The sequence below is a fragment of the Ziziphus jujuba genome, chromosome 11 (assembly GCF_031755915.1).
Source record: "Ziziphus jujuba cultivar Dongzao chromosome 11, ASM3175591v1".
Taxonomy (NCBI): domain Eukaryota; kingdom Viridiplantae; phylum Streptophyta; class Magnoliopsida; order Rosales; family Rhamnaceae; genus Ziziphus; species Ziziphus jujuba.
In genome coordinates this window covers 7,788,915-7,802,794 of record NC_083389.1, presented here as the reverse complement: position 1 = coordinate 7,802,794, position 13,880 = coordinate 7,788,915, and the positions used below count along the sequence as shown (strand labels likewise).

The following is a 13,880-nucleotide window of genomic DNA, read 5'->3' as shown; positions in this document are numbered from 1 at the left end:
AGGCAAGAAGATCCTCCATAATTCACAGCATTATTTGCCTTCTCAGCAAGCATTTTGGCTCTTAAACTTCTCTCTTTCTCCTTCTTTTCCTTTGTTCATTAACTTGTCTATGGCATCCTTAACTTAACTTGATCCCTCTTCACCAACACCCCAAATTTCGCTTCTTCCCCAAACAGCACAACCACTTCCGCCCCAACCCTCACCCCAATCTCCAATACTTGTACCACAAACTTCTCGTTATAAAATTGCTCGGCAAACAAAGGCCACGTTATCATTGGCACACCCACACAAACACCTTCCAATGTTGAATTCCAACCACAATGCGTTAAGAACCCTCCGATCGATGGATGTGATAGTATTAGTACTTGTTGCCTCTCTGAGCCTTCTCCAAGTTGTCCATGTTGCACAATGACACTGGTCCAATGCACCATACTTTTCTCTTTGTTACCTTCTTATATCCTTCTACATACTCTGCTTCCAACTCCTCGAAGCTATTAACCACCACTCCATACGCTTCTTTTTCAGCTTCCTGTATTTTTTCTTTAATGTCTTCCAAATGTGGGTTTGAATCTTCGCTGAAAACTCCAAATATTTGTGCTCTAGTGAGTTCTATACGATGAGGCAGTCCAGGAACCACAAAGGTCTCTGTTTCAGAGACGGTTTCATAGACCTTGGATGCTTGCAAATTCTGAGAGCACAAACGAGCAAAACAACACGCCCCGTCAAAAGAAATTCTTGGAACTTTTAACTTTCGGGCAGACTCGGCAGCCCACAGGACATCTCTGTCGGATACAATGCAGGTTGGAGTGGGTTTGAGCTCTTGAAAAAGCTGTTCAAATGGGTGTTGAAGCAAGCTCAGAGCTTTCATGAAACTGGTTATGAATTTAGGCGAGGGAAGAGTGTCTATGCTTTCACATCCTTCCGGTAAACCAGTCTGAGCATGAGGAAACTCAAGCTGCACAACATGCAATGGAAGGCCCGATTGAATATCACGATAAATGATTGCATCGAAGCGGAGGGCATTGAGAGGAGTAGTGACAATGGTGACCATCACATTACTCTGTGCAAGTAATCTGGCAATGTCTACCATGGGAATAAGGTGGCCTTGGATCATTAAGGGTATCAACACAAAGTGAAGCTGTTTCTGTCGTTGGGTTGCCATTTCAGCAACTTTTGAAGATATGTTTGTTGAAGAAGATGATTGATGTGGAGGATTTAGAGATGTGGGGTTTTGGTTAATTTTATGCCTTTTAATTTGTTTGGATGGCTAAGAAGCAGTATGACTTATTTCTAATGGGTGTGGTCAGCATGTGATTATATAAAATCACGTGATGTTATAAATTAAGTTGATCTACTGGGGGCCATGTGAATCTCCATCGACATATTTATTATGTACCGATCAAAATTCTTCAACTTTGGAAACTTTCGGTTGAAGTAGGATATGACTTCTAGTACACACTGTTACTTGGTCCAACTGGTTTCTCGGTTCCCTGTTAACTCGCGGGTTTAAAAAAATGCTGGAGGTGGTTTTTGAAACCGGTTTTTTGTTTTCTTTTTGTTGAAAGTTCTTGAGGCCGGTTGCTTGCTAAAAGAGCAATTTTCAGAATTTAGTATAGAGTACCATTGAATTTTTTGTCGTTGTTTTTTCTGGAAGATTATTGTTATTATTTATTCGTTTACTTAGAGGAGAGCTGAAAGGCGTGCCTGTCGTCGGAGAAAAATATTATGCGTACGATTGTAGTCTTGGAAAGTTAATAAACGATGCATGTGGCGAAACCTTTATTTATTTATTTATTTTATTATTATTATAATAATTTTTTTGGGTGAAGTGATGGACTTGAAATTGATTGGGCTTCGCAATTTGAAAAGGACATTCGTGTAATACATGAGATTAGATATTCACATCTATCAATCACTTGTTCTTTTATTCAACTATCTTTTTCCGTAATCTTTGAACTATTATTGGACAATCCTTTTTTCCGTAATCTTTGACCTAATATGTTCTTTTTCTTTTTGAAAAGCTATGACCTAATTCTTTATTAAACAAAAAATAATTAATCTTCATTAATTCCTACTATCAACGAATAAGGATCAACATTTGATTTAAACATTAAACTATTTTTTTCATGATAACTGAAGAAAGAAAAATTATGCAATATTGCCACATGAATCTTCTAGTAGCATTGTAATATTGAAGCAAGAAGTTCCTCCCTCAAATGCCTTCTTTGCCATCTCTGCAAGCTTTTTGGCCCTTTCTCTTCTTTCTTCTCCGTCTTTCCCTTCATTCATAACCTTGTCTATTGCCTCCTTAACTTGATCCTTATTCACTTGCACCCCATACTTTTCCTCTTCTCCATGGTGCACAACCACCTTGGCCCCAACCCCTACGCCAATCTCCAATACTTGTTCGATAAACTTCTCGTTAAAAAATTGATCACCAAACAAAGGCCATGTTATCATTGGTGTACCCGCACAAATTCCTTCCAGACATGAATTCCAACCACAGTGTGTTAAGAACCCTCCGATTGCACGATGTGATAGTATTAGTACTTGTGGAGCCCAACCCCTGATCAATAGGCCTTTCCCTTTTACCCTCTCCTCAAATCCATCTTTTCTTAGCCATTCTTCCATTTCTTCATTTTTATACGAACCCCTTATAACCCAAATGAATGGCCTATTCGATGCCTCTAAGCCCAAACCAAGCTCTGCTAACTGAAGAGGTATTAAGCTATTCAGGCTCCCAAAACAAGCATAGATCACAGAGCCTGGTGCCCATTTTTCCAGCCACTTCAAGCACTGTTTTTCATCAATATTTGAGGGCTTTTGACCTCTTTGAGCCTTGTCCAAGCTCTCTTTGTTGCACAATGATACTGGTCCAATGCACCACACTTTTAATCCTGTAGCCTTTTTATATTCTTCCACATATTCTGATTCCAACTCCTGGAAGCTATTAACCAAAACTCCATAAGCTCCATCTTCAGCTTCCTTAATCTTTTGTCGCGCACCAATCAAGTATTTGTTTGGACCCGGATTGAAATCTCCAGGAAGCTGGGCTTTTGTGACTTGGATTCGATGGGGTAGTCCAGGAATCACAAAGGGTGCTTCTGATCCAGAAACACTTTCGTACACCTTAGAGGTGTGCAAAATGTGAGAGCATAAAAGAGTGAAACAGCTCATTCCATCGAATAGAATTCTTGGAATTTGAAACTTCCTTGCAGTCTCGGCCACCCACATGACATTTTTATCCGACACGATGCAGGTTGGAGTTGGTTTGAGCTTTTCAAACAGAATTTCGATTGGCTTCTGTAGCAAGCTCAAAGCATTCATGAAATTGGTTATGAAGGTATGCGATGGAAGAGTGTCTACGCTCTCACATCCCTCTGGCAAACCAGCCTCGGCACATGGAAATTCAACCTCCAAAACCTGGATAGGAAGCCCATATTCAATATCACGATCGAGGATAGAATTGAATCGGGTTATGTTAATAGGGGTAGAGATAATGGTGACCTTTACATTACGTTTGGCTAATAATCTGCCTATATCCACCATGGGAATAAGATGGCCTTGGCACATCAAGGGTATCAATAGAAAGTGAAGCTGTTTCTGGTTTTATTTAGCCATTACAGAAACTTTGATATCAATGAGATAAGTGTTTGGATTTGGAATATGCAATAATATAAAATTGCTTTGGATTTCGATGAGTATGGTCTTTTCTGGTGACGTAAGAGCATACATAACACTGAAATGATATGAACAGGAATTGGATAAATTTATATGGTGAGGAATACCCAAATTAATAAAACAGGTCCCTATCTCACTTAATTTTTTGCTATGAGGTGAAGTCCTAATTAACGGTTGGAATAGCCAGCGAGGAAAGTGTGTGCGCCATTATTTGATGCCGCATGAAAGTCCATGAAGCCTGCGCCTGCCCAAAAAAAAAGAAACTGCCTTTCTTTATCATCTTCTCTTAATGCTTTGTCATTATTTTGTGACACTAATTAATTCCCATTACTGAAACTTTTTGTTTTCGATGATACCCATATGAACTATCATAGTATTACACATTTAACTTTTCAAAATATATATAATATTATTACTCATTCATTATATCTTTAAATACCAAAAAAGAAAAGAAAAGAAAAGAAAAGTATTATATCAAATATAAATATGGTGGAACACAACCATTTTATAAAAAGAAAAATGTGGGAGTCCATAAACTAACGAAGTAAATTTTATTCTTTAAAAAAAGATGTAAATTTTATTTTCTATTGAATAATAAAAAAAAAACCGTCTTATTAGAATTTATGTTCCATTAAAAAAAAGAAAAAAAAAGAAAAAAAAAAGATAGAATGTATGTGTATTCGTATAGCAATATCCAATTTGGATGAGTTTTACACATTATATATCCATAAAATGGAATTCTACAAATTGAATAGTTATTAATGTTAATATATTAAAAATGTGTGCTAAATTAATGACTCTCATGTAATATAATTTTTTTTTTTAAAAAAAAAAAAATTACACTAGGAGAACTGGTATTAATGTGAAGTTTCAGAAGTATCTATGGGAGTTTTTCTGCGAGGAGTACAGCAGGGCTAAAACATTCATTTGGCTGTTGGGTATAAATTCTAAAATATAAATTATTTTTTAGTTTTTATTCTTTCGTTTTAAAGAATTATAAACTATATAAAAACATAACAAAATTTTAAAACTTTGTGTTTCCATAAAAATATATGTTCATTACATATAGATGATAGTGAGATTGATTGCAAGTCTTACTGGAGAAAACAGATGTTTCTGGGGAACTGGGAATCTAGAAAATTTTCAAATAAAAATGAAAAGTTTTATTTACTTTATATACTTTTATATTTATAAATTAAAAATAATTTTATGTAAATAGATAAATTGTAAGTTTGATTCTCTCATAGAAGTTCTTTTTGTTTTTCATTCTTTGGGTAGTTGGGTGAAGTAGTGGGAGTGAGATTAGGCATAGAGCCAGAATTTTTATAATACATACTTGCAAATATGAGGATGGATATTGTTTAAGCTTTCATTGATTTGGCATCTATTTTAGATTGGATTTCAATTATTATGTAGTATAAAAATAGCACAAGTTTACTACTCAGTATGGAGTCTCCTGGACAATGCCATTATAACTTGGTCAGTTACTTGGTATAAAACTCATTTCTTGGTGCAAAACTACAAATTCAGTTCTTATTATACTATCTGTAAATTGCTTGCTGTTGTAATCAAACTAACTCCTTGTTTGAATTACTCCACATAAAAAATAAAAAATAAATACCCAGCGAAAGAACATAAGATTTCACTTGGCAAAGAAAATTTTCATTGATCAACTTATCATGAACAACTGAATGAAATAAAAAGTTTTCATGATTTTTTTGGGTAAATTTCATGATCGTAAGTCAATGTCTTATAAGTAAGCTTTATCATACATAGGCTAGTTGCTTCATATCTTCAATAAGCAGACATACGTTAAGGTAAGAAGATCCTCCCTCTTCTATTGCCTTTTTGGCAATCTCTGCAAGCCTTTTTGCCCTTCCTCTTCTCTCTTCTCCTTGTTTTCCATCTGCCATTACTTTATCAATAGCCTTCTTAACTTGCCTCCTTGTCACCAACACCCCAAACTTCTCTTCATCCCCAATAGGAATTCCTACATCAACCCCCACTCTCTCACCAATCTTTAGAACTTGAACAATCAGCTTTTCATTATAGAACTGATCAGCAAACATAGGCCAAGTTATCATTGGTATTCCTGCAGATACCCTTTCTAAAGTTGAGTTCCAACCACAGTGAGTTAAAAATCCTCCTACTGCAGGGTGTGAAAATATTAGTAGCTGTGGAGCCCAACCATGGATTAAGAAACCCCTGCCTTTCATCTTCTCCTCAAACCCATCTTCTAGTATCCATTTCTCTATCTCTTGGCTTTTATTTCCCTTTATCAGCCAAATGAATGGCCTATTTGATGCTTCTAAGCCTAAACCAAGCTCTATTAGTTGTACAACTGTGAGACGGCAAAGACTTCCAAGACAAACATAAACGGCGGAGTTCTTAGGCAACGAATCAAGCCACTTCATGCACTCGTGGGTTTCACCAACTGGGTTCAAATTACCTCTCCCAGCCTTCTCCAACTCTGTTTTGTTGGATAGTGAAACAGGGCCAATACACCAAACTTTGACTCCTTTTGCCTTTCGATACTCTTCAACATAATCTGATTCTATCTCCTCGAAACTATTCACAACCACCCCATATGCTCCTTCCGCAGCTTCTCGCACTTTCTTGTGAAAATCTTTGTAATCTTTTGAACGTGAATTCAAATCCCCTGGTAATTGGGCCGTAGTGAATTCGATACGATCACCAAGACCGGGCACCAGAAAGGGCTCCGATTCGGATACACTCTCGTGGATGTTGGATGCGACGATATTGTGATTGCACAAGAGTGAAAAACAACTTGTCCCATCGAATAGGATCCTTGGTATCCCAAACTTGGTGGCAATATCAGCCGTCCATATAAGATTCTTATCAGATATTATGCAACTGGGACTGGTGTCAAGCTCTTGCAACAACTGTTCGACTGGTTTTTGAAGCTTGCTAAGCGCAGCAAAGAAATTCCAAAACAAGCTTCGTGAAGGGACTAATTCAAAGCTTTCACATCCTTGTGGCAAGCCAACGTCATGGAGTGGCAGATCGAGTTGGACGAGTCGAACAGGGAGTCCCGAAACAGTGGCTCGGTCAATGGTTGGTTTTATTCTGAGGGCATTGAGGGGTGTGGTGACAAGGGTGACCGACACACCGCGCTCGGCAAATAGGATGGTCATGTCGGCCATTGGGAAAAGGTGCCCGGGCACATGAATGGAATCATAACAAAGTGAAGCTTGGTGGAGTTTGAAGCCATTGAAATTTCGGAATCTTGGAGATCAGATTGAGAAATAGACAGCGGGTTGGTTTTTGGAAATATAAGATGATCCAGTTTGGCTGATAGTTGTGGTTTTGAATATCTACTGAACTTGGTTTTTGGATGCTACTCCTTGAAAGATGCTTTGTATGCATGTTCCGACCGAATGGGTAGGTGCACTTTAAGGGACAAAGCTAGGTGTACCTTAAAAGGGGTTCGAAATTTTAGAGCATGGGATACAGTGCCAGATACTTCCAATTTTTTTTTTTTCCTTTTAACTGGGGAGGGGGAATAATTCCAAGTTATGACAGTGAAGTAATCTTTGGCAGTGAATTCCCCCAACTTTAATTCTGTTTTTCATAAACCAAAAAAAAATTAAAAAAAAAAAGGGTTGTAATTTTGGAACATTTTACCAAAAAAATTAAGTTGCTGGAAGGACTGCATTTGCATCTATGCATATATAGTTTAGATTTTCTTCAAAAAGTTATACATAGTTTCCTAACAAAAGATGCTTGTTGTGTAGTTAACCCACAAAAAGGGTATATATGAGAAGAATATTCTTGGATGAGCCCTTTTTTTCTACACAGAACCGCAGTGAAATTGAAATAATTTGTAGGGGAAAAAAAACAAAAAAAAAAAAAACAAAAACAATGTAATCATTTAATTGAAAATACCTTAAAAATACCCTCTAATCTACATCTATTCTTAGGTTGATTCTTTAGAACCTGCTTGTTGCATGATTTCCTGGATTAACCGTGTCATGTCAAAGTGAGAAGATCCCCCTTCTTCTACAGCTCGCATTGCCATCTCTGCAAGCTTTCTAGCTCTTTCTCTTCTCTCTTCTCTCTCCTCTCCACTCATCAGATTTTCTACGGCATCTATAACCTCTTGTTTCTTCACCAGCACTCCAATCTTCTCTTCCTCACCCCATTTCACAGAACTCTCTGCTCCAACTCTCAGACCAACTTTCAAAACTTGCACAACGAGTTTCTCATTGAAAAACTGGTCCCCAAAAAGCGGCCACGTGACCATTGGCACGCCAGCGCATATCCCTTCCAGCGTCGAATTCCAACCACAATGCGTTAAGAACCCACCAACTGCTTGGTGTGATATCAACATTTGGGGAGCCCAACCTCGAATCAAAAGACCTCTTTCTTTTGTCCTTTCCTCAAACCCATATTCCAAAATCCAACGTTCCAATTCTTCTGATCTATTCCCTTCCCTGATAACCCAAATGAATGGCTTATTTGATGCTTCTAAACCAAGTCCAAGCTCTATCAACTGGGATGGAATCAGATTGCATATACTTCCAAGGCAGGCGTAGAGCACAGAGCAAGGTTCATGTGAATCCAGCCATTTGAAGCATTGGTGTTCATCAATGGAGGCCTTATTACCTCTCTCAATCTTATCCAAGTTGTCCTCATTGAGAAGTGAAACAGGGCCAATACACCACACTTTACCTCTTTTTGCCTTCCTAAACAATTCAATATATGCAGGCTCCAATTCCTCAAAAGTATTCACAACAATCCCATATGAGCATAGATCAGCTACTACCATTTGATCCGTGAAATCTTTCAATTTTGGGTCTGGGGGCAAAGGTAACTGTGCTTTGGTAAATTCAAGTCGATCAGGTAAGCCAGGCAGGACAAAATGCTCTGTATCCGAGGTTACACTACTTAGAACTTTGGAGACGTGCAAAATGCCCAGGCACACGAGGCAACAACAACTCGCCGCTTGAAAGATGATCTTAGGAATTCCAAACCTGTTGGCTACGTGAGTTGTCCATGGCAAGCACATATCGGAGACTATGCAGTTTGGTCTTGGAGTCAATTCCTCGAACAGTTTCTCTACTGGTTCTCGCAACATGCTAGCAGCAGAGAAGAGATTCATGGCCATGTCCATAGATGGAAGGAGATCCAAATTGTCGCAACCTTCAGGTAACCCTGCTTCTTCACATGGAAGTGGGAGTTCAATGAACTGGATAAGATTCTTGGATTCTGTATCACGGGAAATTATGTTTTTGAAACGGGCTGCGTTTTGTGGGGTGGTGACGATGGTGATAAGCAAACCTCGCCGTGCCAGAAGTCTGGCTAAATCAATCATGGGGATCATGTGGCCTTGAGCCATTAGAGGAAACAATACGAAGTGAAGATGGTGATGGGGTTCAGAAGCCATGGCCATTATTGTCTTGGGATTTTAATAGTGTTTTGCGGTGGTATATAATATAAAGATTCAAGCTCTCTTAACAATGGCGTAATGGCGTTTTGTTTGTAAACCTTGCTGTATTTTTCATGGATGGTAACGGCTTGTATAGGCCGTTATCCCCTCCCTCATTGACTCTTATTGATAGATTTTCACCATTTTCTTTGCTTTCTTGTTGTTTTGTTTTGGGCCTTTTTTTTTTTGTTTTTTTTTGTTTTTTTTTTTTATATAAATTTTATAATCCCTCTCTGCCTCTCTCATTATTTATTGTCTTAATTCTTTCTTTTCCTGCGGGAATCTCTGTACTTGGAAGTGGTTGGGGGTATTTTTTACTCTTTGGAGCCATTTTTAAAAAAACAAATTTTTTGACTTTTTCGGGGACACTTGTTTGTGGGATTACGTATTAAGTCCTTTGTCCTTTTTGTTTAGTTTGTCTTCTTCTCCGTATGCCTTTTTTTTTTTTTTTTTTCTTCCTCAGTTATTCTTTGTTTTTTGAAGGTTTGTCTCTTTGAACGTTGAAGATTCACTCCAATAATTTGTCAACCATACTATAACATTTCAATTCAATGTCATATTCTTAGAATATAAAAGTCTACAAAAGTTGGTCCATCGAAATGGTTTAACTTGAAACTTTATAAACCTTACAAAGTTCTTAAAAAGTGTATATATATATATATATATGCTATAAGGATTAAAAACCAAAAAATAAATAAATGAATTACCTAACACTTATGAGTTGAAAACTAATAAATTTGCGTGTAAATTTTTTTTCCAATTTTCTTTTCAGAACGGTAGAGAAGAGTAATTATGAGAATAGAAGAAATTTGATACTCTTGATTAATTAATTCTAAATTATTCTATAGTGTTTTTTCCCAAAAATAACTTTTAGTGCCTGATTAATCAATCTCTTTTTTGAAACCTGTTAGGATGTGCAGAAATTTTATTATGTATTAAAAAAAATTAAAATTTTCCCTTGACAGTCATAATACTGACATTATTCACTTGTTTAATATAATATAAACATGTTAGTTAAATAAATGAAACTTTATCAAACCATTAGTGATAATCTACAATATGTAACATTGTTTTTTTTAGTGACACCCATTAGTGACACCTAATTGGTACCTTTTTTCCGAAGGTAGCACGTCAAAAGATGTTACAGTCGTGCGGCAACCCGATTTTAAATTAAAACAATAAATAAATTCTTTAAGCTTAAAACCAAGCTTGCATTATTTGAACTTAAAAAACTAAACTTGCATGTAGGTTAAAATTTTTCCAATTTTATTTTCAAATCTGTACACATAAGAGTAGAGTAATTTAAGATTCGAAACTCTTGATTAATTCAAAATTTTCTTTTAGTTTTTTTTTTCTTCAAAAAATAAATTTCAGTGCGTAGTTAATGAATGTGTTTCTTGCAACCCCTGGCATAAGTTGAAAATTGCATCATAAATAGAAGGAAATTTAAAATTTTCCATGCGAAGGACTAAACAAGTTTAAGAATAACTAAGGGGGAGGAGTGAGCAAAATTGGCAATTTGTGGCGTCCAATGTGGAAATTCCGTGAACATTCACGTCGGTTGCTGCAATTAATAGAATGATGTAAGAACCTACATAAGCCTTGGTTTGTTCTGCAATGGTGAGGTTGACTGTCTTGGATCAGAGCTTTTCTTGATGATGCTAACCTTCTTTCTGCATCTCTCCAGTTGTTCTAGTGTGTCCAATTGAACCACTGGAATATGTAAAACAAAACAAAGAAAAATCATTGGTCATTAATGAAGATGATTATATGGTTGTACTCCACTGGAATTTGGATTCTCTTACAAGGAGATTAACTAGAATCTACCGGAAAAATGAAAAGAAAAATCATTGAACATTCAACTTTTTGTTATTTGGTTATAAAAACTGTGGAAACTCTTAAAAAAAAAAAAAAAAAAAAAAAAAGCAACATCAAAATAACGGAGAAAAAAAAAAGTCCTACTAATTTTTCTTTCTCACTAGCTAGGATTAGACACGAGAATTTCTATAGATTAAAAGAAAAAAAAATTAAGAATTAGGAAATTAATTAATATGAAGAAAAAAAAAAAAAGAACATTAAGTATAGACGGCTCGCTCCTCATAATAGTTATACACTCAATATCTGCATCTTAGAAACAACCTATAATACGTAACTATTTTATTACCAATAAAAAACCAATCTATGATACGTAACTATTTGTAAAAATGTACAAACCACTCATGAGATTATTTCGAAAGGCCATTTAATGAAAAGCTTTTACGTCCCAAATGGAATATATGTAAAAGGGAAGGAAACAGAGGAACTGTAGCCTTCCAGAGCATCATTCTTTGCAATTTAATCCTTTAAAGATTTCAATATAATTAACACATATAACAACAATTCCATTTGATCAAATTAAAATTATAAATCTCTCTTTTGTCTGTCACCCTTTACTTGGATTTTTCAATTGCTAGTTGCATGATTTCTTGGATAAAAGATGACATATTGAGGTCGGATGATCCACCTTCTTCTACAGCCCTCTTTGCCATCAATCCCAGCTTTCTAGCTCTTTCCCTTCTCTCATTGCTTTCTTTCCCTTCATCCATCAATTCTTCTGTAGCCCTTTTCACGTCCTCCTTTTTCACCAATACATCAATCTTGTCTTCCTCTCCAAGTTTAAATGGAACCTCCACTCCAACCCGAACACCAATTTTCAGAATTTGGGTAACTAGTCTCTCATTCAAAAACTGGTCAGCAAACAGAGGCCACGTCACCATGCTCACCCCAGCTGATATCGCTTCCAGTGTAGAATTCCATCCACAATGCGTTAAGAACCCTCCGATTGATGGGTGTGATAAGATGAGCACTTGTGGAGCCCAACCACGAATCAAGAGGCCTCTTGATTTGATCCTTTCCTCAAATCCATCTTCCTCAATCCACTTGTTTAACCTCTCCAAGACAATACTACTCCCTCCCCTTATGACCCAAATGAATGGTTTGTTTGAGGCTTCCAAGCCCAATCCAAGCTCTTTCAAGTGTGGTTCTCTAAGATTACAAAGGCTTCCCAGGCAAGCATAAACGACGCTGCCTGGTTCCCATGAATCTAGCCATTTCAGGCATTGTTGTTCATCAACAGAGGATATGCTACCTCTTTGGGCCCTGTCCACCTGTTCTTTGTTGCTTAATGAAACTGGTCCAACACACCAAACTTTACCGTTTCTTGCCTTCTTGTATTCTTCAGCATATTCTGGCTCCAACTCTTCGAAAGTATTAGCGATTACTCCATAGGATTCCAAATCAGCTGCCACCAGTCTCCGTGTAAAATCATTTGACGTTGAAACCAATGCATCAGGCAACTGGGGCTTGGTCACCTCGATTCGATCAGGCAGGTCAGGCACAACAAAATACTCTGCATCCGATTCTATTTTGTCTAGAATCTTGGAGGTTCGTACAGAGTGTAAACAAAGGAGACAAAAGCAACCTAGTCCATGGAAAGATATCCTAGGAATACCAAGCATGCGAGCGACTTCGATTGTCCAAGGGAAACACATGTCGGCTATCATGCAATTTGGTGGCGGTGTAAGCTCTTTAACTATATCTTCTACTGGTTTCTGCAGCATATCAAGTCCAGTGAAGAAATTGATGAGATAATTTGATGAAGGTAGCAAGTCACAGTTCTCACAGCCTGGGGGCAATCCCACTTCTTCACATGGAAACTCGAGTAGGATGAGCCGGATGCAAAGCCCGGATTCTGTGGCGCGTGAGAGAACTGTTTTGAAACGGGAAGCGTTGAGCGGTGTAGTGAAAATGGTGACCAAAGCACCGCGTCGGGCCAACAGTTTAGCAATGTCGACCATTGGGATCATATGGCCTGGAGCCATTAGAGGAAACAAGATGAAGTGAAGCTGGTTGGCTTGGATTTGGATAGGCATTGAATTTGAACTCATGGGGAACGATGAGATTCGTAATTTCTCCTTTCTTTTTTCCTTTTTTTTGTTTTTTTTGTTTCTTTTTCTTTTTCGTTTTTGTTCCGTTGTATATGAATAGGTTGAAGATTTGAAGCCAGTTGATTTGCTACTGATGTAAGAGCTTACGTATTGGTTTATCTGAGCTTTCTGAAGCCATATGGTCCATATCCATATGGTTCACAGGCAAACAACGTACCGTTCAGAGTTCTGTGGACGTTGTTCACTCGCTTCTGCTGGTTAATCCAAAATTATTTTACCTTATTACCTTTCTTGGCAAATGGGATTCCAAGAAGACTACTCTATGGTTGGTCAATCTAAAGTAACATCAGTTAAAAAAGTTGTTACCGATACATTTCTTGAACTTTTCAGATTTATATCAATTTTAATTTAATTTTTTAAAACTTTAAAAATATTATTTATTTCTCATTAAATTTGAAACACCTTTAAGTTTTTTTCTTTGTTATTTTAGTTACATTTTTAAAATAATTTTATCTATATCCTCTAAAATATCAATTGTAATTTTTAAAATTTAAAAAATTAAATTGAAAATGAATATAAATCTGAAAAAATCTTGATAAAATATTCCCAATTTACAATCACGAACCGATTCTATACCTTTGTTAACATGGAAACAAATATTTTGCAATCAACAAGTAATACCGCCTTAAACCAAAATTGACATAAGAGAGATTTACTTATGGTTTGAAAATTCATTGGTTAGTTTTTCTATCACACGTACACACATCAACAGTTTAATTTTTATCGATTAAAATAAATTGTAGTTAATTAATTGATAATAGTTT

The 13,880-nt window shown here is 36.7% G+C and overlaps 4 protein-coding genes and 1 pseudogene across 4 annotated transcripts; all 5 read right to left on the bottom strand.

The window, feature by feature from the left end:
* Positions 1–358: 358 nt before the first annotated feature.
* On the bottom strand, positions 359–1,162 carry LOC107431988 (UDP-glycosyltransferase 73C10). Its single transcript, XM_016043045.2, has one exon. It carries the CDS (start codon positions 1,160–1,162, stop codon positions 359–361), a length of 804 nt encoding a protein of 267 aa, XP_015898531.1.
* Positions 1,163–1,898: 736 nt separating this feature from the next.
* On the bottom strand, positions 1,899–3,750 carry LOC107432033 (UDP-glycosyltransferase 73C11-like; annotated as a pseudogene).
* Positions 3,751–5,311: 1,561 nt separating this feature from the next.
* Positions 5,312–7,422, bottom strand: LOC107431986 (UDP-glycosyltransferase 73C4-like). The gene has a single exon (XM_016043044.4). It carries the CDS (start codon positions 6,843–6,845, stop codon positions 5,448–5,450), a length of 1,398 nt encoding a protein of 465 aa, XP_015898530.1. The 5' UTR covers positions 6,846–7,422; the 3' UTR covers positions 5,312–5,447.
* A 126-nt stretch (positions 7,423–7,548) lies between these two features.
* Positions 7,549–9,335, bottom strand: LOC107432024 (UDP-glycosyltransferase 73C1-like). Its single transcript, XM_016043077.4, has one exon. The coding sequence runs from the start codon at positions 9,092–9,094 to the stop codon at positions 7,619–7,621; it is 1,476 nt and encodes a 491-aa protein (XP_015898563.1). The 5' UTR covers positions 9,095–9,335; the 3' UTR covers positions 7,549–7,618.
* Positions 9,336–11,277: 1,942 nt separating this feature from the next.
* LOC107432051 (UDP-glycosyltransferase 73C25) lies at positions 11,278–13,247 on the bottom strand. Its single transcript, XM_016043107.4, has one exon. The coding sequence runs from the start codon at positions 13,054–13,056 to the stop codon at positions 11,560–11,562; it is 1,497 nt and encodes a 498-aa protein (XP_015898593.2). The 5' UTR covers positions 13,057–13,247; the 3' UTR covers positions 11,278–11,559.
* Positions 13,248–13,880: the final 633 nt, after the last annotated feature.